At 47.6% G+C, this 22,220-nt stretch overlaps 1 protein-coding gene across 1 annotated transcript; it reads right to left on the reverse strand.

The window, feature by feature from the left end:
* Nucleotides 1-755: 755 nt before the first annotated feature.
* On the reverse strand, nucleotides 756-21,837 carry Tgm7 (transglutaminase 7). The gene is made up of 13 exons (XM_041679230.1): nucleotides 21,828-21,837; nucleotides 15,398-15,580; nucleotides 14,495-14,740; nucleotides 11,705-11,823; nucleotides 8,967-9,095; nucleotides 8,706-8,883; nucleotides 6,447-6,585; nucleotides 5,991-6,094; nucleotides 5,374-5,616; nucleotides 3,489-3,815; nucleotides 3,088-3,248; nucleotides 1,156-1,289; nucleotides 756-915 (listed from the first exon to the last, which is right to left on the reverse strand). The coding sequence occupies exons 1-13, from the start codon at nucleotides 21,835-21,837 to the stop codon at nucleotides 756-758; spliced, it is 2,133 nt and encodes a 710-aa protein (XP_041535164.1).
* Between the last annotated feature and the right edge of the window lie 383 nt (nucleotides 21,838-22,220).

The raw sequence follows: 22,220 nt of genomic DNA on the forward strand, positions 1-22,220 counted from the left end.
TTTATTGGTTAGAGGATAGGTGGGAGGAGTAAACAGAAGAGAACGCTGGGAGGAAGAGGAAGTGAGGTCAGAGACTCCACAGCTCTGCTCTCTCGGGAGCAGATGCCTCAGCAGAGACGCCATGCCCTGCTCCCTGGCAGACACACGTGATGAAGCTCGGACCCAGGATGGACTAGGCTAGAATCTCCCCGGTAAGCACACCTTGGGGTGCTACACACAGATGATTAGGAATGGGCTAAATTAATATGTGAGAATTAGCCTAGAAGAGAATGGGCCAAGCAGTGATTAAAAGAATACAGTTTGTGTGTTGTTATTTTGGAGCATAAGCTAGCCGAGCAGGCGGCCGGGGTGCTGGGGACGCAGCCCCGCCGCCCTTATTACTTCACCTCTAGGCTCTCTTAAGGGCATATAAGTGGAAAGACCTGACATTAGAAAGGATCTTGGCTGACTTAGTTTGTGGATGAAGCCTGTAGCTGAATCAAGAGAAGATGGGAGAACAGAGAGGACCCCCTCTCCAGCCACATAGTGGGCAGTCAGGTCAACAGGAACAATAAGGGGCTTCTTAGCACAGGAGGGAGCTAATGCATCTTTATTGTTTCTTCCTGCGATGCACCACGGTTCTACAGAGTTTCATTTTCCCCCACTCCAGAGGTTGAACAAAGACAACACCTTGAGAAGTAGAAAGCAGGCTATGCTGGGGATGGGAATGGGGGTTGAGACTGGTACAGGGGGAGGGGGCATCAGGAAGGCCAGGCTCAGGAGGCTGGAGCTGCAGCAATGACGATGTCCTTGTAACCTTTGATCTCCTTGACCTCGCTACTGCTGATGAGGACTTGTAGCTGGTGGGGCCCAGCTTTGATGGGGTAGAGCTCCAGCCGAATTTCGATGGTGTGTCCGGCCATCAGAGTTCCAAGGCTGAAAGTCAAAAGCAGCCTGTTGGAGCCTGGAGGATTGGTTGCTTGGATGGGCAATGGGGCAGGGAACCCTGCTTAGTGAGGGTTCCCCAATACCACCAACCTCCCAGCTTTCCTGAGGTTAGCGGGGAAGGGACCAGAAGGTGACATCTGAAGACTGAGAAGGAACCCATGGGGCACAGCTCCTCAGAGACCAGCACCAGAGGAAGATTGGCAAGAGGTCAAAGGTCGCACTACTCACTCCTTTGTTATCTGCCCATTGATGAGGCCGCTTCCCTCCAGAACCATGGTGCAGTTATTCAGAGCCACCATCAGGGTGTTGGTGAGGGTGATGTAGATGTTCAGGGCTTTGCCCACCTCGGCTCTTTCAAATACCTGTGTGGGGAGAAGAGAGAGGTGCCCTAGGCTCCTGTCCTCACTGCCACACTCCACTCAGTCAACTCCTCCCTTGACCACCAGGGACTACTTAGAGCTTAGGTACCCCTAGTGGTGGAGACAACTATAAATAGGGCTACCTCAAAGTAACACATGTGGCGACCTGCTTTAGAAGCTCAGGACACTCTAGCAAGCTGCCACCTATTAGGAATGGGCATAGAGTTTCGCTTCCCACCGTCTGTTTGAAGATGCTTGCTGGATTTAATTAGAGTACTAGTCCCAGAGAGTTAGCAGTGTTGACCATGGGTTAAGTAGGATCCCAAGCACAACTCCAGTCAGCTATGATTGATTAGTAGTGTCTAACCCATGCAGAGGACTAGGGAGGGGGGTCATGTGTGCCACCTACGTGCCATCGGTGATATCATTCCACCAAAGAAGAATGATGAAGCCAAGATGCCGTGATGGATTCATGACAGTCAGGACCTAACCAAGGGGTCTTAGCTCCTAGCCCAGGATCTTTCCCCCATCCTGTTGTATCTTCTCAGATATCAGAGGGACATACTCATTTCCCACCCACCTGTGTTCAGTGCTTCACTCTTGAGCTTTGTGTCATAGGGCAGCACAGCCTCTGCCTGGAGTGGGAGACAGCGATTCTGTCCTTACCCCTGAAGCCTAGGACGCTGCCGTCTGGGTGATGGGCATCAGTATTGAACCCAAACGCGCCCTGTCCATCCAGATCACAACTGGGAGAATGTTCTAGCTTGGCCAGAGGAGGAAGGACACACCCTAACTTGGAACTCAAACAAAAGAACCAAGTCTCCAAAGAGGGTGCCAAAGTCAAATGGGTGAAGATAACTCTGGAACCCAGCACAGTGACACTAATCACCCACAGGCCTTACAGCCGTGGGGACCATCCACAGCCTCCTTGACACGTGCTATGTTGCTTTGGGATCTCCTCGGGTAACAAGAGGGTTCCTGGCTCAGCACCAAGTTTGTGTCTGCGCTTGCAACTCTGTTTGCCCCACACAGAAGGCATCCAGGATCACCTGGCCTGACAACCTGAGAGTATGCCCAAGTGAAAACCACAGCTGACGTGTGATCCAATATGGAATCATCCAACCATTGTTCTGCTGGCTAGCATCAGGCATGCTGTTAGCCAGGCTTCCGGGCACAGAGCTGGACTTGGGGTAGGCAGTGGAAAAGTCTTTGGGAGAGGAATGGAAAGGTGGGGAAGAAGGCTTTGGGGAAGGACAACTCAGGTGACAGGAGATGGGGAGAACACGTGCCCTCCTCTGTGGAGCTTCCTTAATGCTTTTCTTCTGTAACAGCCATCAAACCTCTCTGGCACTGGGCCTTGAAGTCTGAAATTCATTTCTTGTTCCTATTTCCCATGGCGCCCACATCTTATCAGTGGTCACCTTTTGAATTTGACTGTATGGTCTGTCTTAAATCTGTCTCCTCTACTCAACATTCCAAATCATTGCCTTTTTATCTCAACCTTTGTGAAGAGATCTCCTTACTTAATACAGCTTCACAGTAATATGCCTCCATCCGTTCTCGACAGAGTACCTTCCTCAGCGTCCTCTGTAAAACGTGACTTCCGTGAGATGCCTCCATCCCCACCCTTTGTTTATGGAGAGCACCAGCGCCCACTGATTGGCTATGCTCGAGAATAAAGCCTCTGAGACTGTAGTATGCTGTACTATCATCATGTATGGCAGGATAAGGTACCCCCCTCCAAGCCCATGAGGAGGCCATCTAAGAACCTTGGGTCTCCATCTCTATCCAGACACCTCACCTCAATAGACAAGTGGGGAGGCTCCAGAGAGAAATCTTTCAGGACCAGAATGAACCGCCCCGTCTCTTCAACCTCAGCGATGCCAGACACGTGGATCAGCTTTTCATCAGTCAGCTTGCTCCTGTAATTGCTGTAGGGCAGCAGGAGTGGCCACTGGAGCTCTGAACGTAGGCAAAGACATCATCCTGAGTCCGAGGGATGGGTTATAAAGGAATACTGCACTCAGAGGTCATTGTTGTCTGACATGTTAGGATGATGCCCCAAGCACCGCACTGGCTGGGAAGACACCGTGTGTCCTGGAAGAGGGTTCCTCTGTGATTTGGCTAGAGCTGGCCAGCCTGGTTCACAGCCCCCAAACCTCCCTCTCTAAAGGTGCCTTCTCATGCCTGCTACAGACTCACCCTTCTCAAAATCCACACTCAAGTGCACCGCGTGTCTCCAGAAGGGCTCCCGAGTGCTGCCCCCATGCAGCAGGGCCTGTGCACAAAAGTGGACCATCAGTCCAATGGGGCCCCGACTCTGGGCTCGGTCGGGCACCCTCTGGACATGCAGTGTGAGCAGCAGGTCCTGGCCCCACATGGGTGCCCTAGCCAGGCGGAGATGCAGCTGCACAGGCTTATCCTTAAAGGCCTCTGACCCTAGGAGATCCAGGAGGGATGAAGAGTCCCTTCTTGGTTCCAGCATTTTCCGGGAAGCCTTAATGAAAACAGACCGCTCCTCAGAGGATCCTGGCAGAACAGACCCACACAGAACAAAGCGTCAGTGGGGCGGGGCAGAGAGGACCAGTGAGGCAGGGCAGAGAGGACAGATGACCTTCTGGGAAGACAAGTGGCTGTGCTCTCTGCTGCCAGCCAGAATCCCTGACCATGTGATACACAGTGAAGAGACACAGAGGGAGGCGTGCAGTATCAGATGGAGCCGGTGCTGCTCAGTGCACAGTCTCTTCATCTCTCAGTGTTCATTTCTCTTACAAAACCCAAGGATGATACTAGGTTGCCCAGAGTTGCTGAAAAGTTAGGTCATGTAACTGCTGAGTGTAAGATTCAGTGTGGTTCTTTACTGTTACCATCAGGATTCTCACCAACGTATCTCCATTATCACTACCACCACCACCCTCATCACCATCATGACTATCATCATCATCATCATCATCATCATCATCATCATCATCATCATCAAACCCAGAGGCTCCTCTTCCCTGCCTGCCTGCTCTCTCCTAAGATACATATTCAAGTCTTTTAGATGGAACTTCACCTCTTTCCCTTAGGAATAACTCAACATCTGGGCTCAAAACTCAAACTTGCTCCAGACTGTGGACGCCTCTGGAGCACTCACTATGCCCCTAGTGTGTTTTGCACACCAGCTCATTTAACTCTTTCAGGAGAGTTGTCTCATTTCACTGATAAGGAAACAGAGGCAAGGGAAGGTGGTCCAGGTTCCCCCACCTACAGCACATCAGAGCCTTGCTTGGTTCTCAGGTGGCCAGAGTCCACCAAAGCTCTCGATAGCAATGTCTGCTTCCTTCCACAGGCCCCGAGCCCTCTCCCTCCTGAGTGTCCATCCATCTCTCCCCTTGCTGCTACCCCCACTGCGAGGGACATAGGTGGACAGATGTGTGGCCCTGACAGAGTTAATAGATAAATCGCAGGACCACCATTAAATTTGAATTCAAGATAAGCAAATAATCTTTTTTTGTAAATTACTTGCAACATTCCGGGCACACATACACTAAAAACTATACCCAGTTAATTTGAATTTTAGATAAGTAGTGAATTATTTTTATCAGAAACATGTCACACTCTGGGCTGCACAGTGGCTTAGTGAAAAAGACATCTGCTGTCAGGCTTGACAACATGAATTCAATATCCCTGTGAGGGAAGGAGAAAGCCAGCTCCTGTAAGTTGTTCTCAGACACATACATACACACACACACACACACACACACACACGCACAGACACTATAGGACAATGTTCCTACATACATACATGCATATACATACACACATACAGTAAATAAATGTAATAGAAAAAATTAAAGATGTCACATGTACCATTTGGGACTTATTTATAATAATGTATTTGTCTGTCTTAATTTATCTGGAATTCAAATTTAACTGAACATCCTATGTTCTTATTTGCTAAATCTAGGCAAATCTATTCTAGGATCAGGTGCCCAGGACCTAAAATCGTCTCCTGGGAGTTTGTCATAACGGGGAGGTGGTGTTGTGTTAACCTGGGCCATCCAATGGTGACACCCACTCCCTCCCAAACCCAAGGCCCAGGCACCTTCCGGGTACTTGTAGGAAGTGGTGATGTCCAGGCGCTCATCTGACCCTACCATCTTGGTGCTGATCGCCTTCCCGATGTAACTGGTATTATGGGCCAGGATTTCCTGGACCTGGCCACCCTCAAAAAGCCAAATGACCTCATCAGCATTCACCTCCGCAAACACAAAAGGGGTATCATAGGGCAGGTGGACATCCCCTTCTTTGATGGCTTTCACAGAAGCTGGACCACAGCAGAACAACCCTGTGGACAAAGCAGGAATTACGGGATGAGGGGCGGTAGCAATGACACCCGCACACCCGGGCCTTCTCCAGTTTACCAAGTGCAGTGATGTGCACCGATTTGTCTGATCCTCACAGTCACAAGTCACCCCGTTAGTGTAGCTGTTGCCAGTGCCACCTCCCTGACTTTACAGGAAGAACAGAGAAACTCACTGCTCCTCCAGGGGACCCCACTGTCAGTGGAAGTTATACCCGAGGGCTGACACTGTCTAGACTACAGTCCTGGAAAGGGGGGGAGAAGTAGGAAACTGCTGCACCTCTCTGGCTGGCTATGTGGGTGCTCATCCTCATTGGTCCCCCAGAGAGCCTGGCCCCTGCCACGTGAGCCCCACGCACCACTGCTGGTTTGCTGGGGCGTGGGGTCCAGAACCTGCCAGCCATTGTACCCTGGCGGAAGGTCTTTCCGGATCATCCAGCACTCGTTCCAGACGTGAAAGTTCCTGCAGAAGGGACTTTTTTCAGGCACCAGACATTAAGGGTTTTATAATTATATTTATAATTCTATTTTTATAGCTATATTTATAATTCTATTTTCCTCTAATTTGTATTAGAAAGTAATTATAATAAAGAAAGCTATCAAGGAGCTGGCCAGGGTGGTATATACATTTAATCCCAGCATCTCAGAAGCAAAGGAAGGCAGGTCTCTGTGAGTTGGAGGCCAGCTTTGTCTACATAGAGAGCTCCAGAACAGCCAGGACTGCATAGAGAGACCTTGCCTGATTCAGTCTCAGCTATCACAATTCATCCCATACCAGGGACAGTGCTGAGTTTTTGCAGACAAAAACCTCTTACCAGATTTTGTCTGGTTTCTGAGTTGGCAGCATCCCTGCAGTGCGGTCATAGTAGGTGTCAATGGTCAAGTTCCCGTCTGTGTTGTGTGCAGAATGGAAATTGGAAACGACTCGAGTTGGAACGCCTAAGCACCTCATTACTAGAGAGGGGAGATGACTAAGGTCATTTCAAGCAGAATTATTACTTTCCATGCATCGTCTTTAACCTTCAGCAACTTTTTTTCAGCAACTCTTTTATTCCCAAAGGGCAGCACCCAGAGAAGCTTCTGTCCACCTGCCCAGCAGTGGTATCCATTCACAAAGAGGAAGAAGTCATTTGTGAGCCACTTAAAACAAGAAAACAATAATAGACTTGTCATTTCTGGCATTTTTTTCTCCAGGTTAAAAGAAAAGAGACTGAACACTAAAACACATGAGAATTCCAAAAGCAGGGGCGGGATGTGTGGCCAGTTTCAGAAGAGAAAGTGTGTGACCAGAGGTAAGAGGCTTAACTTCCCTGGGTTAGTCTCCTTGTAAGTAAGGAACTGGATGGTTTTCCGTTCTAAAATTCTAATTCTGCCATTCTACTTAAAGACACAAGTTGAGAGAAAGAAGAACATTAGAGAACTGGGGATGTAGCTCAGTGGTGAAATGCTTGCCCGGGACATACACGATTCTGAGTTCATTCCTCAGCATTGCAACATATACTAACAACTAAAGAAACAAACAAGAGGAAGATTCCATTGTAGACATCAGAGATTAAAAACTACTTACCATCTTTGATAAGACAGCAGCGCCCTCTTGTGAATCCTCAGGACAGTTTGTAACGCTAAGATTTCACAGGCACATTTACTCAACTGCCCACAGTCGGGTGTAATCAAGAGCCAGGTGTGTCCTGGGACTAGGTCCTCACCTCTGCCAGTGAGTTCAGAAGAGGTCTCTCCCACCTACTCTTCCTAGGAGGGTTGACAGAGTCTACAGAGGCTGCTGGGAAGGTCACAATGTTTTTAAAAGTAAAAAAAAGTAAGAGTCCTCCTGTCTCCATGCGCTGAAAAAGCCTCCAGCAGGGCCACAGGTTGGCAGTTAGCTGTCTACTCCAGCACTGCCCCTAGGCTTTCTACACATCTGCAGGGGACATGGGACTCAGGCCTGGGCTACAGGTGACCAAAAGCAGCTCAGAAGTCACAGTCTCCAGTCAGCCACCACACTCTGTGAAGATGGAAGGGCTTGGAGAAGGGGTCAAGCCATGGATCTAGTCATCCTAGTATCTGAAGGTCCAAGGTGATCTCCATCATGCCCACCTGGCTACCAACTGGAGACTTTCCAGGCCAAGGCAGAACAGGAGCTACCGGAGGCCACAGTAGCCACAGCCCCACCTCATAAGGAAGCTAACGAGGTCATTTTGTGTACTCAGATTTAAATCTCTGCACCTGAGGGCCCTGAACATAACAGTAAGACTATGCTTCCCCTCAGTGAATCGAAAACAGAAGCCTGTTCTCATCCTATGCGCCACCCCCTGCTCCAATGGAATCCACCTGTTACTTCCACAGACACCCAGTGTACAGTGTGACTAGACAGCCCAGCAGAAGGAGCGCTTTGCAGGAGGGAGACAGGTAACACCTCAGTGCCCTAGGTTCTTCAGCTTCCCAGACACTTGGGCCAAGAATTTGGCGCTGCACTGTAAACAGTTGAGTATGCACTCCGTTAAGTATCTGTTCTCCTCAAGAATATTCAGCAGGGTAGCAGAGCTCTAATTGTAAATCAGGTCTCTTGGGGAGCTCTATGTGTGAGGTCAGGCCATCCAAGACTGTCGACTTATACTTCAGCTTCCGCCTCTCGGTCCACTGCAGTAGATGGGAAGACGTGCTCTGCCTTTTGTGGGGACTTCAAGTTGCTCTATCCAAATGGCCACCTTTCTGTCTGTCTGTCTTTCTGTCTCTTGAGACAAGATCTCATCTAGTGCTGGTTAGCCTAATTCCCAATATCGCCAAGGAAACTCCCTAACTGCCTCCACCTCTCAATTTAGAGGTGTGCCCCACCTTGCCCAGTTCAGGTGCCCACTATTAACACTCTTCATCAAAGAAACTCTGGGAAGACTGCAAAGATCACATTCTGGAGACTTAACAGTGTGCAGGTTAAGAACTCGTGTGCACACAGCTCCTAGTCACGGGCCACTGAAGCTCTGAGCCCTTCAAGAGCCGCAGCAGACTCTGACAGTGGGATTATCATGGCCTGACGTGAAGGGGAAACCAGAAAGAGTCAAGGGATAAGACTCACTCACCCGTGCACATAACACAGGCAAAGACCCAGCACTGTCCATATTTCACAGGCTGCCCACCCCTGGCCGACCACTGCCGCAAGATGGCCACACTGCCGTTCCATTCCAGAGGGCTGATGCCCTGGGAGTAGTCCTCTCCCCAGTTCCCCTGAAGCACACCACTGTCGTCATTGCTGTTGATCTGCAAAGAGCAGACAGGGAGGTTTCCACAGCGTCCTGGAGATGCCCGGGCTGTCCTCGGGCAGGGGAAGCTGTGGCTCTTACCATGGCACTCACCACCCTGCATACGTACACCACGCTGCCCCTCTGAGAGTGGTCTTTGGACGGGTTCTTCAGAAAGTAGAGGCTCTTGTTCAGGATCTCAAAGCAGATATCAATGATGTCCTCTTCGAACTTATAAGGCATTTGAAGGGGGAAATCAGAGAAAAGCAAAAATGTATGGAGTCCAGAAACTTGGGCATGACAAGCTTTTCAGGGGTGATATGTTTATGAGAGGAGGGCAGTGGGGTTCAGCCACAAGACAAAATCCTACAGTGATGGAAATCAAGTCAGAAATACGTTGCGAATCAGAACTCTTTACAAAACTCAGCTATGTAGTTCTTGACAGAAAATGCAAACGATTTAAGAGAAGGGGAGAGAAGGTTTTGAAATTCCAAATTTAAAAAGATAGGACACACAGGAAGAGGAACATGGAGACATTTCCCTGAGGTATTTTAACATGATGGGTCCCAAGGACCTAGATCATCTATCTGATGGACTTATAGAAACAGGAAAAGACCATATGGATGGATATAGTGCCAGCATTTGAGAGGAAGGAGAAGGTCGCAGAGGGTATTGGAGTCAGGGCTAATGTGGCTTTGGAAAAGCCAGGGTAGGCTCGTGAGATTTGCTTACAAAATGTGTTTGTGACAAATGTCGCCCCTTTGGCTATCAAGTGCACCATTTTCCCTCTGAGTTTCAAAACACATCGCAAATTGCAGGCGATGGGGGACGGGAGAGTGTGACCTTCCAAACACCTCCCACCCCCTAGAATAACAGGGAGAGGACACATGGACCATGATTGGTGGCTGAGAGTGGAGATGCCATCCACAGCCGAAGTCCCCAGACCGCCACCTGTTGCACGCAGTAACGAGGCTACTCAGTAACTGGGTATTTGATATTACTAGAGAGCTGCTGTTCTCTTTTTCAGTGCGATCATGAGTTGTGGCTATGATTTTTCAGAGAGAATCATTATCCTCTGTGACTATATTGTGATGTTCTCAGATTAAATGATACAGACACTATCTGTAATTTCCTCCCAAAAGTCCAGTGCTGAGATGGGGAATGAAGACACCTAGAGCAAGTCTGGTGACACCGTTCTGTAGAGGGCCAATAGCAGGTAGCCCACCCTTGCAGCCCAGAGGCCCTCTTTCAACTCACTTCTGCCATTAAGCATAAAAAGCCTTAGACACAGCTACATGAATGGGCATGCCTAAGTCCTTCCCAGTGAGGTGCTATTTGTAGAAACTGAAGTTTAAACTGTCAAAAGTCTCAAAATAGTATTCTTTTAAAATTCTTCCCAATTGTTTCAAGGCATGAAAAGTATCTTCCGTGGTGACTCATACAAAACCAGTACTGTTGCAGCACAGAGGCAGGGGGATTTCAAGTTTAAGGCCAGGCTGAGCTACATAGGAAATTTAAAGACTATCCTGAGAAATCAAGTCAGTGAGAATGTGCCCTAAAAAACATAAACAAAAACAAAAAAAACCCACACCAGGGTAGGCTTGCTAGAGGCATGATGGCTCAGGGAGTAAAGCGCTTCCCACAAAATGGGGTGACAGGCATGTAATTCCAGGGTCACTTGGTGGATGGAGGGAAATGACTCCCTGGCTTCTGCATGTGCCATGGCACGCATGCGCCAATACACATGCACACACATGAATAAGTAAAATTAATTAATTTAATTTTTAAAAATTATAGCATTAGGAGAGAGACTGGAGAGATGGCCCCACAGTTAGGAGTACTGCCTGCTCTTCCAGGGAACCTGAGTTTGATTTCCAGCACCCACATGGTAACTCACAACCTCTGTAACTCAGGGAATGTATCACCCTCTTCCGGCTTTCTTGGGCGCTAGGCACACATGTGGTACACAGATATATGCTCATATACATGATTTTTTTTCAAGTATGATAGGAGACATGGGCTGTTGCTTTCAAATTATAGAAGAATGAAAGGTTTGTCATAAACCAGTCCCTAGTAGAACTGGTAACTGAACATAGAATGATGTGGGATTCCCCTTGGTATGCTGTGAATACGTATTATTACCATTAGTTAATAAAGAAGCTGCTATGGGCCTCTAACAGCACAGATCAGAGCAAGGTGGGAATTCCAAGCAGAGATAGAGGAAAAGAAGGCAGAGTCAGAGAGACACCATGTAGCCACCAAAGGAGACAAACACCAGACAGAACCTTACGGGTAGGCCACAGTCACATGGTGATACACAGATTAATAGAAATGGGTTGATTTAAGATGTAAGAGTTAGTTAATAAGAATCCTGAGCTAATAGGCCAAGCAGGTACAGTATCTGTGCAATTATTTCGGGTCAGGGCCGCCAGGGGAAAATGAGAAGCCTCTGTCAATGAAAGGAGGTTGTTACAGTTGTGGGCAGACTTTCCTCAGGCTGTACTCTTTTGCTTGTGTTTTGGGGTTTTGTTTATTTGTTTGTTTTTCAAGACAGGGTTCCTCTGTAGCTTTGGAGCCTGTCCTGGAACTAGTTCTTGTAGATCAGGCTGGCCTCGAACTTACAGAGATCCACCTGCCTCTTCCTCCTGAGTGCTGGGATTAAAGCATGAGCCACCACCACCCGGTTTCTACTCTTTTCTTAATAAAGCACAAAAACGTTGAAAAGAAAGCCATATTTTCTTTGCTTGCCCCTCTCATTGGATGGGCACACTGTGCCCTTTGTTGGCTAGCAGCCCCCAAGGAGCCCATCCCAGGCTCACACGTCCAGGAGGTGGGGTTACCTGTCCATAGTTCCAAGGCCTGGAGGTAATGGAATTTTCTTGACCCTTGTAGACAAAGCCATAGTCACTCATCACGTACTCCTGCAGCAGTGTTTCGCTCGGCAGGTAGACATCATCATCTGAGCAGTCAAGGGTAATGGAGAGAAAAAGAAAATCACAAGGAACAAGCAGGAAATTAAAAAAAAAAAACAGCATAAAAGTAACAACGTCTTTCTGGAAACGGGAAAACAGTCAATGGATGACCAGGACAACAGAAATTAAGACTGGACCCTCTTAAAAGCCAGCCGCGTGCTTCTCCAGAGGCCAGCGACAAAATCTATGCTATTAAAAACTATAGCTTATAAAACTTTGTGGCAGAATGTCCCAGCGGCCTGGCGCCAGAGGGATAGCAAGCAACCTCCACTCGTCATGAAACCCCGCTGGGTTATACCTGGTCTGGCTTCAGAGTTTTCACAAAGACCCTGGGCCTTCCTTTGAGTTACAAACACTTTTTGTTGTTTTATGTGAATCTTGACTGAGAGTTTCCCATGAATACAAAGCCTATGCAAAACTTGGTTCAGGGGAAACCGTGGTACCTCATGAATCAGGTATTTGCACCTGGCATTGTATTGTCGGAAACTCTACCAGTTTGTTTTGAGATATGGAAATCTACTAGCTAAAGTATAAATATAGGAAAAATAAAGATGCTGGGAGGTGAAGGCAAGGAGCATCAATTCACGGAGACTGAGCCCCCTGCAGGCACAGAAGCTGAGTTCATTCTCAATGTGACTCTGAGTCTCCATTTCTCTGACACTTGTGAACCCACACACTCTATGACAAAATATTTGTGACAAAATTATAAGATTATTTTGGAAAACACAGAAAAAAATCACTCTACACACTACTCAGAAATACCTACCACAACATTGTCTTTTTGTTGTATGTGTACGCATAATTAGTTAGAATCAAATCGAATTCCACTTGCTAAATTATCTCACTTAGCATCACTAGGATATTTTCATCATGTCGTTAAAAATTCTTTGTGGGGGTTGTAGAGATGGCTCGGTGGTTGGGAGCACTGACTGCTCTTCCAGGGGACCTGGGTTCAATTTCCAGCACCCAAATGGCAGCTCACATCTGTAACTCCATGATGTGGGAGTGTCATATATCAATCTGTTGATTTCATTGGTTAAGTAATAAAGAAACTGCTTGGCCCTGATAGGTTAATACATAGGTGGGTGGAGTAAATGGAACAGAATACTGGGAGGAAGAGGAAGTGAGATCAGAGGCCATGCTCCTCTCTCCCAGGCAGACACGATCGATGAAGCTCCGACCCAGGATGGACGTAGGCTAGAATCTTCCCGGTAAGCGCACCTAGGGGTGCTACACACATTATTAGAAATGGGATAGTCCAGGTGCGAGAGTTAGCCGAGAAGAGGCTAGATATAATGGGCCAGGCAGTGTTTAAAAGAATACAGTGTCCATGTAATTATTTCGGGGCATAAGCTAGCAGGCGGCTGGGGTGCTGGGGACGCAGCCCCGCCGCTCTTATTACAACAACTCCAATTCCAGGGGATCTGATGCCCTCATACAGACAAACATGCAGGCAAAGCACCAAGCTATGTAAAATAAAAATAACTAAATCATTTTTTAAAAAAAATTCTTTGTGGGACCAGGTGTGATGCCGCACACTTTCATCCCAGCACTCGGGAGGCGGAGGCAGGTGGATCTCTGTGAGTTTGAAGTCAACCTGGTCCACATAACGAGTTCTAGGCCAGCAGTGCTCCATAATCAGAGCCCATCTCAAAACAACAAAAACCAAAATGAAACACTTTATAAAAGCGAACTTTGCAGCTGAGTATAGTAATGGATACCCATAATCCTAATATTCAGGAGGCTGAGATAGAAGATCATGAATTCAAGACCAGCTTGGACAACACAAGACCCCATCTCACAAAAGGAAAAAAAATACACTTAAGCTGGGCGGTGGTGGTGCACACCTTTAATCCCAGCACTCGGGAGGCAGAGGCAGGTGGATGTCTGTGAGTTCGAGACCAGCCTGGTCTACAAGAGCTAGCTCCAGGACAGGCTCCAAAGCTACAGAGAAACCCTGTCTCGAAAAAACCAAAAAAAAAAAAAAATACATTTAAGACTGGTGAGGGGCTGGAGAGATGGCTCAGGGGTTGAGACAGCACTGGCTGCTCTTCCAAAGGTCCTCGGTTCAGTTCCCGGCAACCATATGGTGGCTCACAACCATCTGTGGTTTGATCTGGTTCCCTCTTCTGGCATGCAGACCGAACACTGTGTAATGATAAATAAATAATTTAAAAAAGAAAGAAAGAAAGAAAGAAAAGAAAAGAAAGAAAGAAAGAAAAAAGACTGGTGAGAAGGGGGCTGGAGAGATGGCTCAACAGTTAAGAGCATTGCCTGCTCTTCCAAAGGTCTTGAGTTCAATTCCCAGCAACCACATGGTGGTTTACAACCATCTGTAATGAGGTCTGGTGCCCTCTTCTGGCCTGCAGGCTTACACATAGACAGAATATTGTATACATAATAAATAAATAAATATTTTTTAAAAAATACTGGTGAGAAGATTGGGTAGGTAAAGGCGCTCACTGCTAAGCCTGGTAACCCAAGGTCTATTCCTGGGACCCACATGCTGGAAGGAGAGAACCAACCCCACAAGATGACTTATATATATGTAGGTGAACACACACAAAGAAGTTTTTTTGTTATTGTTGTTTCAGCACACAGATATGCAATGATTTTCTGATCACCACCTTATCACCACAAGCTGGGAGCAAGTCCTACCTGTACTCCATGGGTTAAAAAGCAAGATGAAATTCCCCAGGGGGTAAGTCACACCAGGACCCTGGTCCTGAGAAATCTCCAACTGCAGTGTGTAGTGGCCAATGACTGCACTGGCTGGGCTGAAAACCGAGACTTGAAGAGAGTTACTGTCAGCAGTGAAGTCGGAAGCACTCCAGACACTCCCAGTCTGGGTCTGCGTCAGCAAGAAAGTGGCTCGGGTCCCTAGAAGCTCAGAGGGCTCTGGTCCTGAGGAAGAGAGAAAGAAGGTCCCAGGGGAAGTCTCAGAACTCTATGTGATGAGGCTGGAGGCATGATGGCTCAGTGGTTAATCATGAATACTGCTCTCACAGAGGACTGGAATTTGGTTCCCAGAACTCAAGTAAGGCAGCTCAAAATTATCTGTAACTTCAGCTCCAGGGATCTGATGCCCACTTCCAGGCTCTCAGTATGTGTGTGCACGCGCACACACACATTTAAAAGTAATAAAAATAAAGTAAAATAAACGTGGTATATGACTCCCTGTGGCCTGCCAGATTCCCTTCCTTCTCCCAACATTCACTAAAGCCTTTTGCTTTAAGGCCTTTACTGACATTTAAGTTCTTTGGGCCTCTGATTTTTTTTCCATTTCCAATCTGTAAAATGAGAGTATGGTACCAACTTAAAGTCTTCCATAAGAATTAAAAGGAGGTCATGTCTGTGAAGTTTTATGGCCGTGCCTGTGTACTCATAGGCTCACTGTCGTGGCTAAAAGATCACAGTTAACAGGATCAACAGTTTCGTGGGGTCCCAGAGGAAAGGAGAGGGCACCTCAGAGATAGGTGGCAAGAGCCCTTCCCCCAGGCAAACTTTACTAACTTTCTGTTTTGAGGGAACCAGAGGAACCCGAGGACAGAGCCAACTCACCTGTCTCAGCCACAAAGGTGAGGTGGTCCTTCTGGGGTTGGAAGGGTCGGTTGAAAGTCAACGTTAAGCTGAAATGCTGGCCCCGGCGCAGAATGAGCTTGGTTGAGCCCATCTCCTGAGTGTGGTGGTCCTTGTTGTTCCTGGGGATCTGCCGTTCCACAGACTTGAGCTCCAAGGCTGCCACTTTGGGAGGGAGGACAGGTCACTGTCCAGCTGAGACTTGGAATCATTTCTGTGAAACCTGACTGGCGTTAGCCTTTCTGTCTCTCTCCCTTCTAATGTCATGACAACCTCCAAGGGCAACTGAGCAGCTCCTAGCCAGGGATGGGGAAGACTATCAGTCCTAGAGGCATCAGAGCTGGAGGACTGGTGTCCCAGAGAGCAAAACAAATCCCAGGAATGGAAAGTCACTCATCTATCGTCCTGCTGGTCTAGGAAAAAACACGCTGGAATTGTGTATGGATGAAGCTGAGCTGTCTGGAGACTGCTCATCTGCTCTAAGTCCCGATTTCAGGTAGGGGAGTGGGGCTCGGGATTACTTGGGCTTACTTCCTGATCCTCCGTTTTGTTTCAGGTCTATGCAAAGGTATCGTGGGTACACACCTAGTGCGTGGCTGTAAGGTTCTCCTAGCACAGTAGACAAGGAGATAAAGCTTCTAGAGCGACTTGGCCCCAGGTCATCACCTTGGCAAGTCGCTTAGGAGACCTTGAACAAGTCATCTAATAGTCCCAGACATTAGTGTGTTCGTCTAAATAGCAGGGAGACGATCATGTTCCTGCTTCATAGGGTTTACGTGGATCTTCAGTAAGGAGGCATGTGTGAGAACCTCTGCACCATGCCACGCACAGAGACAGCGCCTGCTGATTCTCAGTTACTCCGAATAGCAGCCATTGTGCAGCTCACTTTGAATTTGCTTTGCTGTTCCTGCTGACAATGCTCATTTTGCATTTATCAACAAAAATTCATTGGGTTTTTCTCTAACGAGTCCAGCCTATTGGTAGGTTGTGAGCAGCTACCCTCTAAGCCAAACAACCACCAACCAGGGGCAGTCAGTCGGGCCTGCTGACAAAAGGGTCACTCCAGGCGGGCTTTGTGGACTGCTTACCCGTCGGGACCAGTGAGGAAGGTCATGACCCTTATCTGGATCTCCAACCACCCCATATCACCTGTTGGGCACCTCTACCTCACTACACACGGCCCCCTGGAAGAGTCACATGTCTAAGTGAAGGAAGACTGGCGGCAAGGCTCCATTTACGCAGCCAAGGGCAAGGCCCTGCTTGGTAAAGGCTTTCCCAGGTGCAGTCCGCTCAAGGAGGAACAACCGACCCCTGCAATGCCCCTCCCCTGTGCCCTTAAGGAAGCCCAATAAACGCATTGATTCCCCAGAGTACACTCGGTCAGGACCCTTCCTGTTTGCCATTGGGACTTCAGTTTTAGGAGAAGGAGTGGATGTTGCTATGTCTTCCCCTGGGAAGAAACTTTAGCAGCATAGGTTAGGGGGTCAGTGTTTAGCTGGAAGCTCCCCTTTGGTCTTCCTCTCTCCCGTTCCAAACCACACCCCCTCGCAGAAAGCCCACCAAGAGGCGGCTCCTCCCCCAGAGCTGCTTAAGGCTGCTACTGGATACTCAAGCTTTGGTCCACATACCTGCCACGTGATTTATCCTCCCATCACCCCCCATGCCCCACCCCACCCCAAACCCACGCCCACCCCACCCCCGCCCCCAGATCACCCAAAAGTGCTTCGCTTAAATTAGACCTGGTCCTCTACTTTTAGTTAGGCTCAGTTTGGCTGTCAGAGGAGAAACCTCTGCATCAGCGGAGAAACCTAGTATAGGGTTTCAAAGTACCTATCAGTCAACTGTAAGGAAGATGAAAAGGCTTAAGAGACTGTTGATCATCCAGGTAAGATCCCAGGAACCTACATACTGGAAGGAGAAAACTGTCTCCCTAAAAGCTGTCCTCTGACCCTGATATGTGTGCTTAATATTAAAGTGACACACACAAATATAATATGTAATATATTTTAAAAGATAGGTGACCAATAAGAAAAACGGGATAGGGGCTGGAGAGATGGCTCAGTAGTTAAGAGCACTGCCTACCCTTCCAAAGGTCCTGAGTTCAATTCCCAGCAACCACATGGTGGCTCACAACCATCTGTAATGGGACCTGGTGCCCTCTTCTGGCCTGCAGGCATACATGCAGGCAGAATACCGAGAATACTGTATACATAATAAATAAATTTAAAAAAGAAGAAATACAGGATAGACAATATCACAAAACATGGTAAAAATGTCCGGCAGAAATGAGGAGAGAACACGAGACACGAACGAACCCACGTGTACAAGTTTATTAAGAAAATTATGTGCACGAGCTCGGTGAAAACGGTGTGGACAGAATGGGGAGGAGAGCGTGAGAATGGCCCATTTAGCTTTTAAAGGCTCCCCAGCACAAGCGCACAAGGGGGAAAGACGTGCCCACGTCAGACACTGATGACGGTCGACCCTACGCCCTGCGCCTGCGTTTGGGGGCTTTTGCGTCAGATGCTGGTGACGCAGATGGGGGGCGACCCACACATGTGCACAGGGGGTACATGCTCCTGCTTCAGAACCCAGAAGTACAGCCTTACGGGTAGCTAAAGGAAGTACACATGGAATTCTAGAAAATGAGTCATAGTGTGAATTATGGGTCATAGTGAAAAGTTTGAAAGCAGCTGACCTAGATCCTGTTGGAAGCTGAGTATAGCTCATATTCTTGAGGGGCCTGAAATGTCCCACCAAGACCACTGAGTTAGCTGGAAAGGTGCTCCACCCTAAACGTGCCTTCCATAGGCCTACCTTGAAAGCTCATGTATGTACCCCGAAGACGAATGAAGGGCCCGGGGAGCCCTCACATGTGCTGCACAGGAGAAAGCAGAGCGGAGGCTGGCTTTCCTGTCCACTGCTGGAGCGCAGCTAGCTCCCTTTCCCCAGGCCAGTTTGGGAAGCAAAGGAGAGAGGGGCGGGCTGTTGCCCTGTTGCCGGCTCTCAAGTCTCCACCAGACACTTGGGCTTTCTTTTCATTCCACTTAATATAATGACGTGTTGGCTCGCCCAAGGGCTTTTCGTGTCAAGGAGACATGACTTAGAACAAAAGGAAAGACTTCCAGTGAAGCCAGGAAGGGAAGCTGAGAGAATCAGGAAGGAGCTCAACAATGCTGGAAATCCAGTAGAGTCAATTAGGAAAACACGTCAGCACCCACAAGGCTGACTTGGATGTGTCCCAGTGGCAGTAATGGTGTTAGTAAGAAGAGAGGCGAGCCTCAGACACAAGACGCCTGGCGCTTACTTGATTAACTCAATGACAGGGGCATAAAAGGATGAAATTATATCCGGATATATTACCAGCCTTTAGAAAGGGGTGGGAGGAGACATTAAAATCGTCGTCTGCTTAGGAGGAATCCGCAGAGAAACCAAAACCTGAGACAGCCTTGCTCTCCGGTGGGGCTCCATCCCCCCCATTTGGGTCTTGAGAATCACAGTCATGCATGGGCTTTCTTTAGCCACTGAAGAGGCCCCACCCCATGATGGCTTGCCTTCACAACACCTTTGTTTTCTGCAGAGAATTGAATAGCATCTGGAATTAGTCCCACAAAAGCAGAGACCTTGGTCATCTCGAACCTGGATCCTTCATGTCCAGAACCAAGCATTTTAGAAAATCATGCTTGTTTTCAGAGAACTACTACAATCCAGTCTATTATCCATATCCAAAATCTTTTATATTCTCACAAATACTCTGTATTGGTGTGTTAGTATTGTTCCTGACACGAAGGAGGGTCCTGGTCAGAACTGGAATTCAAGCCTAAGCAGGCTGGCTCCAGAGTCTATCCCTTAATCTTCACCATCTCCTGTCTTCCCCAGTGGGCAGGTGCGATGTTTACTGAATGGACAGGGTGCTTGTGTGCTCAAACTTCAAGAATGGGGCATCAGAAGGGCAGTCAAGGCGGTCACGGTAGTTCAAAACATAAAACAAGACTATATAAAATTAAGAGCCGGGCGGTAGTGGTACATGCCTTTAATCCCAGAACTAGGGAGGCAGAGGCAGGCGAATCTCTGTGAATTATGAGGCCATCTTGGTCTGCAGAGTGAGTTCCAGGATAGCTACACAGAGAAACCCTGTCTCAAAAAAAAACAAAAGCAAAACAAAACAAAACGAAAAATAAAAAAATCTTACTCAGATCACAATTAAATACAACCTAAAACAATAATGAAATCCATATTTGATCTATTGAAATATTGAAATAATTAGCAGTACTCTATTTGTTGAAGGCATGTGGAAGTAGATCGCCTCATATACAACAATGGGAGTATAAAATCCACACAGACACAGACCTTCAGAGACAGGATCCTTGGAACAAGCTGGCTAGCCAGGCTAGCTGAGTCAGCAAGTTCTGGGGTCCGTGAGAGAGCCTGCCTTAACATTCTAGGGGGAGACTGATCAACAAAAACACCCAATGTCACGTTCACAGACATGAGTGCAAATGTGTGTGTTATGTACACACACGTGCACACACACACACACACACAATCAAAAGTAAAACAAAAGGTATTGACAATTATAGGAAAGGTTTCATTACTTCAAGTTTTTTAGATTATCAAGCCTTTGTTTTAAACAGACGTTTCTTTTCTGTACTGGGGAAGTGTTACTTTGATTAAAGATGGGTTTTTGAGCAGGAGTGGCTCATCAAAGCTGTCTTTGAGATTAATTTAGCTGTGGCGTTTAGTTCAGACCAGAGGGAGAGAAAGCCAAGGGTGGAGAAGGCAGTGGCATTTCTGTTGCAATGATCGCAATCAAAGGCTAATGGGAACTTAATTAAATACAGGTGATGGGAAGAGCCTGCGAGGGACCAGCCATGTGTACCAGAGACTGGCCTCTATGGGCATGTGGCAGCTAAGAAATATGTGTTGCAATACTATGACTTGCAGGGCTTCCTCGGGCCGCTGCAGGTGTAGGTGAAGATCAGGGCCAGAAGAGGAATCCATTGCCAAGACGGTGACACTTTATGTAAAGACACCAAAGGTAAGTTTTTGGAGTAAAGAAATGGACAAACCTAAGAGGAGTTGCTCTGATAGAAGAACTGGGGAGTCATCCTCTAGACCAGGCTTCTCTATAGGACCCAAGCGGGACAAACAACAATGAAAAACCACAGCTCTGTTTCTACTCCGTCATGCAAAGGTACCGCAGGGTGCAGAAGCTGGGGCATCAGATGAGGCTCAGCTGCTAGAGCATCTGCCTTAGCGTGCACAAAGCCCTAGATTTAGTTCGTGGCACCACTGGGGGATGGTGGTTTGCACCTGTAATCCTAGCACTTCAGAGGTGTAAGCAATGAGATCAGGAGTTCAAGCTCATCCTTAGATACATTGTAAATTTGAAGTCAGCCTGAACTAAGACCCTGTCTCAAATGATCAATAAGGCAAAAACAAACAAACAAAGTACAGAAGCCCTCAGGTAGCTTAGGAGGTTAGAACAGAACCAGCCCCAAGACCCACCTGATCGCCTTCCATACTCTGCAATCCCTTAGGCTCAGGCCACCTATTTTCCCCTTACTGCCAACTACACTGCCTCCTTGAAATGTTTTTGCTTAAGGGTGTCTACGTGACTAATTAATTGTTTACTCCCCAAGCCCAGTAGTTTCCATAGCTGCTATTGAGCAGAAAGAAGTTCCTGGGTTGGCTGCACAGGTTAAATCATTAAGTCTCTTGGCTCGTGTATAAAAGTAGTTATAAATATTAAAGAGTCAGCTTGTCATAATCATAAAATGCTAACTAAAACCATAATGAGATTCATCTTCGGCCTATTGAAAATGCTTGAAATAACAATAACCTCTTTTGTCCAGAGCATATGGAAATTCGATGCCTCATAAAGAGAATATGGGATTATATGCTCGCTCAGACTTAAAGCCAGCTGATGCCTACCAAAACATAAAGTGGATATTGCCCTTGCTCCAACGTTTATTCTTTTAGAAATTTTGCATATAAAATACTTCTGAACATCTCTGCAAAGTTCCACCAACAGGGGCATCCACTGCAGCATGATTTGTAAGCATGAATACTAAAAGATAAATGACCATCAGTAAGAGATGGTAACTGATTAACATGTTTATTATTAATAAACTATGCCCATATGTCCTACTTGGACTTCCCAAGGCCATTCCAGCTCTGAGTTTTAAAGGCCGGATGGTCTACAGCTTCAGGAAAGAAAATTGAGGACTGTATGATATGTGCTCCAAGATCCAAATGCAGGTGGAGAAACAGGAAGAAGGAGACAGATGGGACAGTGAACCATCCACTGCCGGTGTGAGCTCTCCAGTCTTCTCTGCACTCCTCCCTTCCAGGCTTACTCCCTCCCCAGACTTAACACCTCATAAAAGTTCAAGAGATTGCCAGTACTCACCGGGATCCATCTCCCTGAGGTCAGTCAAGGCCCTTCAAGTGGCCAGCATTAGGGTTCTGGTCCTGAAGCCTCTCTGAGTGTTAAGAGCCTGTCCTTCTATCATGGAGTCGGGTGTGGCTGCCACTTCCTCCTCCTCCCATCTCTTCCCTGAAATTTCCCGTTGTTCCAGGTGCCTTCTAGCTTAAGGAAAGAAGCCCGGCTTTAAGCCTTTCAAACGCTTGCTGAGGACCTTCTGTTAAGCTGTGGAGTGCCAGGTGACATGGAAGGCAAGGCCCCAGTCTCTTCTGTCACGCCAGGACTCAGGATCACATTCCTTTTGCACCCTCTAGACTGGCATCACCCATTAGTGTCGGTGCTGGGACAGGAATGACTGGAAAGCTCAGTGGCCCGAGG

This window comes from Microtus oregoni, unplaced genomic scaffold (assembly GCF_018167655.1).
Source record: "Microtus oregoni isolate MIOR12 unplaced genomic scaffold, Mior012 000031F_ref0000149, whole genome shotgun sequence".
In the NCBI taxonomy this organism is placed as follows: Eukaryota; Metazoa; Chordata; class Mammalia; order Rodentia; family Cricetidae; genus Microtus; species Microtus oregoni.